Source organism: Rhinatrema bivittatum, unplaced genomic scaffold, assembly GCF_901001135.1.
Source record: "Rhinatrema bivittatum unplaced genomic scaffold, aRhiBiv1.1, whole genome shotgun sequence".
Lineage (NCBI taxonomy): Eukaryota > Metazoa > Chordata > Amphibia > Gymnophiona > Rhinatrematidae > Rhinatrema > Rhinatrema bivittatum.
This window is the reverse complement of record NW_021821344.1, coordinates 71,728-81,624: the sequence shown is the minus strand read 5'-3', so window position 1 is coordinate 81,624 and position 9,897 is coordinate 71,728. Positions and strand designations below refer to the sequence as shown.

Here is a 9,897-nt window from a genome sequence, read left to right as displayed (position 1 = left end):
CGCGTGCCACCTGCACACGCCGGGAATCACATGCACATGGATGGTCAGGTGCTGCTTTGAAAATCTACCCCTAAGTGTATGTTTAGCAAGGAAGCTTTACCCATGCTCAGGTCATGTAAATGGTTTGTAGTGGGGCAACTGCATTTTCTGGTGTTTTGAGAAATGTTGCTTCCTAATAAAGGACCTTCCATATTTAATGCATGAGAATGGCCTGTCCTATGAGTGAGATTTCATGGGTTTTGTGAGAGCGCCCTTCTGTGTGAAGCTTTTACTACATTCAGTACATGAGAATGCAACTCCAACATTACTCTGCATCTATGGTACTGATTTAACTCCAACATTACTCTCTGCATCAACGGTCCTGATGCAACTCCAACATTACTCTCTGCATCAATGGCAGGGGTGGCAGGAAATTAGAATCAAGCAGTTACCAACTGCCCCTGAATCAAGCAGTTACAACTGCCCCTGAATTTGGCAGTCAGTGAAACAGATAAGAATGGGGAAATAAGTGTGGGAGTTTGCTGGGCAGATTGGATGGGCCATTTGGTCTTTTTCTGCCATCATTTCTATGTTTCTATCTTTTCTCTGAGAATGGTTGCTCCCTGTGTGGATTCTCAGGTGTTTTTGTGAGAGCACCCTTCTCAGTGAATCTTTTATTACATTCACTACATGAGAATGGTCGCTCCCCTGTGTGGATTCTCATGTGAATTGTGAGTTTACCCTTCACTCTGAAGCTTTTATTACATTCAGTACATGAGAATGGTCGCTCCCCTGTGTGGATTCTTATGTGACTTGTGAGTTTACCCTTCACTGCGAAGCTTTTATTACATTCACTACACGAGAATGGTCGCTCCCCTGTGTGGATTTTCATGTGTTTTGTGAGGGCACTCTTCACAGAGAATCTTTTATTACATTCACTACATGAGAATGGTCGCTCCCCTGTGTGGATTTTCATGTGACTTGTGAGGGCATCCTTCACAGGGAAGCTTCTATTACATTCACTACATGAGAATGGTCGCTCACCTGTGTGGATTCTCGTGTGTTTTGTGAGGCACCTTCTCAGTGAATCTTTTATTACATTCACTACATGAGAATGGTCGCTCACCTGGTGTGATTCTCATGTGACTTGTGAGGGTACCCTTGCCAGTGAATATTTTATTACATTCAGTACATGAGAATGGTCGCTCCCCGGTGTGGATTCTCATGTGTTTTGTGAGGGCACTCTTCTCAGTGAATCTTTTATTACATTCACTACATGAGAATGGTCGTTCACCTGTGTGGATTCTCATGTGACTTGTGAGGGTACCCTTCTGTGTGAAGCTTTTTTTACATTCACTACATGAGAACGGTTGCTCTGTGTGTGGATTCTTATATGACTTGTGAGGGCACCCTTCTCAGTGAATCTTTTATTACATTCACTACATGAGAATAATCGCTCCCCTGTGTGGATTCTCATGTGTCTGGTGAGGACACTCTTCTCAGTGAATCTTTTATTACATTCAGTGCATGAGATTAGTCGCTCATCTGTGTGGATTCTCATATGACTTGTGAGGGTACCCTTCCTAGTGAATCTTTTATTACATTCACTACATGAAAATAGCCGCTCACCTGTGTGGATTCTCATGTGACTTGTGAGGACACTCTTCTGCGTGAATCTTTTATTACATTCACTACACGAGATTAGTCGCTCACCTGTGTGGATTCTCGTGTGTCTTGTGAGGGCACCCTTCACAGAGAAGCTTTTATTACATTCAGTACATGAAAATAGCCGCTCACCTGTGTGGATTCTCATGTGACTTGTGAGGACACTCTTCTGCGTGAATCTTTTATTACATTCACTACACGAGATTAGTCGCTCACCTGTGTGGATTCTCATGTGTCTTGTGAGGGCAGCATTCTCAGTGAAGCTTTTATTACATTCACTACATGAGAATGGTCTTTCACCTGTGTGGATGCGGTGGTGCAACATTAGCGTATTCTTACGAGTGAAGTTTTTCCCACACTCACTGCAGTTAAATGGTTTGTGTCCAGTGTGGATTTGCTGGTGTTGTGTGAGGTTTTTGTTCCTTACAAAAATTTTTCCACTTTTACTGCTTGAGAATGGTCTCTCTCCATGGTGGATTTTGTGATGTAATTTTAACTTATACTTAATAATTAAACTTTTCCTCCAATCACTGCAGGGGAAAGGTTTCTCCCTTTTATGTATGTTTAGGTGCACTTTTAGATTTTTCTTCTGACTGAAGCTTTTCCTACAGTTATTGCATAGAAATAGTTTTTGGAGTGGGTGGGATTTCTGGTGCAATATTAAATGTGATTCCTTACCAAAGCTTTTACCACAAGAGTCACACAGAAAGGATTTCTTCCTTTTCCCATCCCTCTGGTGAAGGTCAGAAGTCTTTTGATCATTGTTATTGCTCTGAAAGGGTCTTTCTGGGCTCACATGTCTCTGGGCTCAGGGATGACTTTGACCTCCATCTCACATGCAGCGACTCCATCCCGTGTGTCTCCTGCAGGGTCTCTCTGCTTCTTCTCTGACTCCTGCTGATTATTCCTTGTGTTTCTCCTCTCAGTCCCCTGCGAAACATTCACAAAACCATGTCCTGATTCTCTTGGGATCAGTCCTTCTTCCATAGGATGTTCTTCTCGATTCTCCTCCTTTATGTGCTGTGTGACCTCATCACTCGCTGGTGATAGAAGAAGACATTAATCAGATATTAGTGATCAGCAAATGGATCTGGGTTTCTGATCTTATAATCACTGCTCTGGCAGTGTCACACAGTGATAAAGCTGTGTGCCCTTCTGACCAAGCACTGGTGCCCATGAAAAACGTCTAACAATGGGGTTTGCACCAAAAGCCTTATGAGATGAGCTCCTAAATATGTATAAACTAGAGGAGAGGAGAAAGGGGGAGATATGATAGAGACACTTACATACCTGAAAGGTAATAATGCTCAAGAAGTAAACTTCTTTAATGGAAAATAATTTGTACAGCAAAGGTTCCAAGGGGGGAGACTAGGAATAATATCAAGAGATATATTTTCTTCACAGAAAGTGTGGTGGATGCCTGGAATTATCTCACCACAGTGTTGGAGATGAAAACTGTAACAGAATATAAAAAATAACAGCAGGATAAACACAGAAGAGAGAGATGGAGAGAATGAGAGATAAGAGGTCAGGAATGTAGGTGAGCTTGCTGGAAACAAAGCAGATACTCCATAGATAAAACCTGAGAGGGAGGAGAGTGGGGGTAGGATAAGCTTGGAGGGGAAGGATGAGAGTTACCACGGAAGGACAGGACTGAATTGATATCCAGAGAAGGGCAGGTGTGATGACAGGAAAGACAGTGAGATTCTCTTAGGGTGAGAGGTGATGGCTTAATGAGAGGAAGAAAACTTTGTAAAGCAATGGACAAGGCAGAAGACAGAATGGCTGAGGAGGTGGAGAATATGGGAAACTGACAGTGCACCTGATGTTCCCTTTGGGTACTTGCCAGGTTCTTATGGCCTGGATTGGCCACTGTATGCTAGGCTTGATGGACCCTTGGTCTGACCCAGTATGGCATGCTCTTATGTTCTTAATGGACAGAAGTGGGGAATGAGACTGGGTAGGGTTAGCATCAGGAAGAGGAAGGAGAATGGATCCATAGGTAGGGGAGAAAGGAAAAATGGCCATGAGACAGCTAGAAGTGTGCAGACAAGCTGAAACCTCCCTATTATATCAGTGCATGGCTAAGTATGTCACAGGGTAATGACAGTCATGAAGCAAGCTCAGACCTCTTGTATCCTGCTGTTCATATTCAGCTAATTGTAAAACAAGACTGCACGCGACCGTACGTGCACATGGGAGCGAATGAGCAAAGATACGCTGGAGTTTTAAATCACGTGCACAAGTACCTGTGTATGATGTAAAATACGCACAGCACGTGTACTCGAGCAGATGTAAAGCACATTTCTTCCTTAAGAATTTGTCGGCTTTAAAGCCATTCCCAGTTTTACCCATTAGCCCAGCAGTTTGCCCAGTCTATCTCAGGGTCATCCAGACCCTTCCAGTTCTTCATCCTGCACTCCCCCCAATTGAGCAAGACCCCTCACCCTATCGTGTTAGTCCTAAAAAGTGATTTCTGCAGACTTACTCCTCATCAGGAGCACGAGGAAATATATGCAGCTAACAGTGCGCCACGAGCAGCGGCCGCCAGCTTTACACACTGAACTGCTGGCCTCGCCCCTTTTTTAGCATGAGCAAGTAATTAGCAGCTTTTGAAATTCATGTTGCTCACTTGCAGCCACGTATTCATCTTTTAGTGTGAGTAACGCTTTTAAAATTTGGCCCATTCAGTTCTGTATCCTGGCCCTGCTGCTGAGGGCTCAGTCAAGTCCCTTGAGAAACTTTGTGGATGCTCCCCAGCAGGTGCCTCATGAAAGACATCTGAGATAAATTCCTAGACTGCCTCGCAGGGGCCGATCTCACGTGAAAAGATCCAAACAACCAATCTCAGGTGCCAGCTCAGACACAGAGCAATGCTGCAGCTGGAGTCAGGAGAAAAGTCACAAATGACCTTCAGTAAATCAGCCCTCGAGTCCGCTAAACATGCAGATAGTGCAATTTTTACCTAGGGAGATGAGGGTCTCATAATTCTCCTTCATCACCTCCCTGTAAAGCTCCTTCTGCCCTTCATCTAAATACCCCCACTCCTCCTGGGAGAAATAGACAGCGATGTCCTCAAACGTCACCCGCACCTGAAACACAAATCAGAAACACTCAGATACACGTGGAGGGGCTCAGCGTGCATTAGATCTCAGCTGGATTTATTATCCTAACATTTTATCATTGAAAAGAGGACACCAGGACCCCTCTTCCCCAGGAAATGCCAGATTTGTTCCCTCTGTGTTGCCCCTACAATCAGTTTCCTCCATAGACCCCAGGGTTTTCAAATCAAACTGGAACATATTCTCTAATACCAGAGACAGAGAATATGAAATGTCATTGCGTGGATAAATCACATTATAATAAAAAGGAAGCTATAAGAGCATTATCCACATCAGGAACATCTGGTTCTATTCCATCAGGAGGACTCACTGTGCTAAATCCTAACAGGGCAGGAAGAGTTTGGTGTCCTGGGCAGTGACATATCTCCCATTGTGATGTATGAATTCTGTATTCAGGGGTGTTGCAAACCATGGGCACATAGGGATCGTGCCCCAAATCTCAAACAGCTGTTTGGTTTCCTTCTCTGCAGGGAAAAGGAAAGGAGAAATTAATACTTACCTGATAATTTCCTTTCTTCTGCATTCAGGCAGGTCAATCCACACAAATGAGTTATGCACCTCTACCAGCAGGTGGAGACAGAGTAAAAGCCGATGTCAAGGACATATAGCCTGTCCCAACATCAGCCTACAAGTATTCTCTGGAAAAGCCAAACTGTGGACAAACTGCTCATACTTCCAACCAATTGAGAACTCTGAGCTCAGTCAAAAAAGCTAACGTTTACTAATCTAAGGAGCTGGTCTTGACACTTACCAAACCTGAAATGAGTAAGAGATATAATAGTCAGCGTCGTCCGTACCTAGAAGACAAAATGAAAGCAAAATGGCAGCTGAGGGTGGATTGTAGATCAGCCTGCCTTCCTTAGAGGAAAGGACATTTTTTTATTTTATTTTAATTTTATCACATAAGTAGGAATTTCTCCTTCCTGTTCATTCAGGCAGGCCAATCCAGAGCAGTGGGATGTACCAAAACTGTCCAGAGACCCAGCAACATCGCACATGCTAAGGCCGGCGTCTTCCTGAACCCAAACGATCAAGCGGAATGCCTGGAAGAGTGAGTAAGGACGACCACTGATGACTTTCATAATCCAATAACGGACCTTAGTTGCCCGCCCCGCTGGCTCACCCTGTATACCTCCGCCATGGAGCACAGTTGACCAGACTGACAGAGGATTAATAATCTCCAAGAACTGCATCAGATGCCACTTGACAGCCAGAGCATGCAAGAGACGATATTCACTCTCCTCTGTATTCCTCTCCAGTGTGGCAGGGAAATAAACAGAGTTAAATGAAATTCCGAAACCACTTTGGGCCAAAAGAAGGCAGAGTCCAAAGCTGTACCGCACCCAGAGGCACAGGCAGTAACGGCTCACGGCAAGAAAAAGCCTGCAGCTCGGAAACTCGATGTGCTGAGCAGATTACCCCTAAAAGAAACAGTCTTCAAGATAAGTACCTTCAAGAAGAAGCTATGTTGCAGTTGAAAAGGTAGGACTCGAAAGGAATCTACAATCAGATTAAGTTACCATAAGGACACTGGGAGCCACAAGGGAGGACATAAGAACATAAGAACATGCCATACTGGGTCAGACCAAGGGTCCATCAAGCCCAGCATCCTGTTTCCAACAGTGGCCAATCCAGGCCATAAGAACCTGGCAAGTACCAAAAACTAAGTCTATTCCACGTTACCTGCTAGTAATAGCAGTGGCTATTTTCTAAGTCAACTTAATTAATAGCAGGTAATGGACTTCTCCTCCAAGAACTTATTCAATCCTTTTTTAAACACAGCTATACTAACTGCACTAACCACATCCTCTGGCAACAAATTCCAGAGTTTAATTGTCGTTGAGTAAAAAGAACTTTCTCCGATTAGTTTTAAATGTGCCACATGCTAACTTCATGGAGTGTCCCCTAGTCTTTCTATTATCCGAAAGAGTAAATAACCGATTCACATCTACCCTGTTCTAGACCTCTCATGATTTTAAACACCTCTATCATATCCCCCCCTCAAGCCGTCTCTTCTCCTAAGCTGAAAAGTCCCTAACCTCTTAGTCTTTCCTCATAGGGGAGCTTGTTCCATTCCCTCTTATCATTTTGGTAGCTCCTTCTCTGTAACTTCTCATCGCCAATTATATCTTTTTGAGATGCAGGCGACCAGAATTGTACACAGTATTCAAGGTGCGGTCTCACCATGGAGCGATACAGAGGCATTATGACATTTCCGTTTTATTCATCCATTCCCTTTCTAATAATTCCCAACATTCTGTTTGCTTTTTTGACTGCTGCAGCACACTGAACTGACGATTTCAATGTGTTATTCACTATGACACCTAGATCTCTTTCTTGGTTTGTAGCACCTAATATGGAACCTAACATTGTGTAACTATAGCATGGGTTATTTTTCCCTATATGCATCACCTTGCACTTGTCCACATTAAATTTCATCTTCCATTTTGATGGCCAATTTTCCAGTCTCACAAGGTCTTCCTGCAATTTTCACAATCTGCTTGTGATTTAACTACTCTGAACAATTTTGTATCATCTGCAAATTTGATTATCTCACTCGTCGTATTTGTCTTCCAGATCGTTTATAAATATATTGAAAAGTAAGGGTCCCCAATACAGATCCCTGAGGCACTCCACTGTCCACTCCCTTCCACTGAGAAAATTGCCCATTTAATCCTACTCTCTGTTTCCTGTCTTTTAGCCAGTTTGCAATCCACTTCCTTCACGAACATAGACACATCCGGTCGGGGAGACAAAAACCCACCAAGAACTCGGTTCCTATAACAGGTGACTGCTGCCACTTGAACTTTCAAGGAGTTAATTTATTTAGACTCTTTTTTTATACCGAAGTATAGCGAGTTGCCTTCACTCCGGTTTACAAGAGCCAAGCCTTTAAGCAATGTGTTCCTGAAAAATTCCAAAATTAATCAAATTTCCACTTTGAAGAGGCTGAGAACCTCGCTCCTCACATAAGTCCTCAAAAGCTCGCCCAAACTCTCACATAGCCCTGAGGATATAGAAATATACATATTTTTTTATTTTAGCCCGATGCAAAGTGTAAGCAGTGCAGCAGAATAACCCTGCTTCAATAAATTGAGTCCTCTCAAGGGCCAAACTGTAAGAGAAAATGGACCCGGATTGTCATGAAGAACTGGTCCCTAAAGCCATACATCCTTCCCGGGAGGTAGCCTAAGTGGCCTGCCCACAAGCAGCTACTGCAGATCGGCACACCCCAGCCATCGGGCCCAATCCGTTTCCATCAGAAGCAGGGTTTCTATTGCAATCTTTCAAACAATCATGCCCAGTAGTGGCCATGATGTGAAAACTGTCCAGCAGCCATGCCTGGATGAGAGCATCGATCCAACAACTTTCAGATCCCTTCTTCGACTAAAGAACTTTGGAACCCTGAGCAAGACGGCCCTTACATTGCCCTTTCCAGTAATGTGGCAGGCTAATATATCTAAAAGATGTGCTCATGCTATGGCAGAGCAACATCTATCTCCTCTGTCAATTGTTAGGTTTGGCTCTAGACTGATAATGAATGAAATCCACAGTTGCCACATTGTCCGGCCCGCCTGAGTCTCTAAACTCTCGACAGACATTTAGCATGGCAGTCAAACTGCACGTGCTTACAAACTATTGAAGCTCCACTGATGATCCTCGGCGCTCCAGCGACCTTGCACCAGCAACTCCTGACTGTGAGCCCCCAACATTGAAGGCTTGCATCTGTGATTAGCACTAACCCTTCTAGCATTTCACAGGAATATCCCTCCTTCAGATGGAAAGCGAAGCCTCACCATGCAGTCCTGAGACTGCGGTCTCCACCAGAAAGCAACGTGCTTGAAGAGGCCTCAAGTGCTCTCTCACCCAGGGGACAACCTCGAAGGTGGCTGCCATCAAACCCAGATTCTGAAGAAACAAAAAGCCTTCTATTGGACGAAAGGCCCTTTTCTGCGTTTAAACTCGAGCAATTGACTTCTAATACGACTCTCTGGCAGAAATACTCTGCCCGGCTTCATATCACAACAAACATCGGGCTACTCCAATGTCTGAGATGGGCTGTAAACCGCTTTCAGCCAAGTTTCACCGCCCAGCCTTCTGTAGTAGAGAGTAACTTGCAAGAAGCCAGGTGACTCTCTTCCACGCTTCTGGCCTGAATCAACCAATCACCCAGATATAGGTGAACCAGGGATGCCGTTTTTGCGTAAGGACGCTGCTAGCACCGTGACCTTAAGAATCTGGGTGCCAAGGCCAGCCCAAAAAACAAGGCCTGTCACTGATCATAACGTCTCCTATAATGGCAACTTCAAGAACCATTGATGTTCCCTGCAAATGGGAATATGCAGAAATACCTGCAGCAGATCTAGAGACACGAACATTTTACCAATTGCACCGCCAGTAATACAGAGCGCAAAGTTTCCATACAGAAATGAGTTACCAGAAAATGTGGATTGACTCCTTTGGGCCAAAAGGATCCCTCCTTTCGTGGTTACGCCAAAATAAATGGGATTAGTGGTTCGTGTTTTCTAGCAATTTGGGAACAGGAATTACAGCCCTTCAAGCCCAGCAGCCTCCTTAAGTTAGTCTCCACTGCCACTCTCTTCCGTAGGGATTTGCAGGGAGAAACGATAAAGGCCTCTGGAGGAAAGGAAAGAAACACCAAAGTATAGGCTTCTCTTATCACTTCCCCAATGGCCCGACATGATCTGGACCTACCTCTGAAATAAGTGAGATAGATGTCCGCCCATCTCTGTGCCAGCAGGTGAGGCTGCAGATCTTCACTGTGAAGATCAAGGTGCACCGTTCCCAGAGCCCGCATTCTTTCCACGCTTTCTGGGCCAAAAGGTCGAGACCTCTGAAAAGTTGCTCCCCTATAAAGAGAAATACGCCTTTAGTTTCTAGCACGGGCTTTTGTCCCAAAGGGACACGCTGCCTGCTTGATACTCTGGCAAATGAGGGTCCTGGGACTCTTCTGATCTAAATGCCATTTTCTCCAACTCACTGCCAAAAAAAGAGAACCCTTAAAGGGTAACTTCATGAGAGCAGACTTAGAAATTGTGTCTGCCGACAAATTTCACAGTCACAGCTGATGCCCAGCCAATGTTATGGAAGCCACCCTTCTGGCGGTAGT

At 44.5% G+C, this 9,897-nt stretch overlaps 1 protein-coding gene across 1 annotated transcript; it reads right to left on the bottom strand.

Annotated features, from left to right (window-relative positions):
- Window positions 1–574: 574 nt before the first annotated feature.
- On the bottom strand, window positions 575–9,585 carry LOC115082606 (gastrula zinc finger protein XlCGF57.1-like). Its single transcript, XM_029586820.1, has 5 exons — window positions 9,483–9,585; window positions 3,080–3,099; window positions 1,390–2,446; window positions 1,056–1,354; window positions 575–973 (listed from the first exon to the last, which is right to left on the bottom strand). The coding sequence occupies exons 1-5, from the start codon at window positions 9,583–9,585 to the stop codon at window positions 575–577; spliced, it is 1,878 nt and encodes a 625-aa protein (XP_029442680.1).
- Window positions 9,586–9,897: the final 312 nt, after the last annotated feature.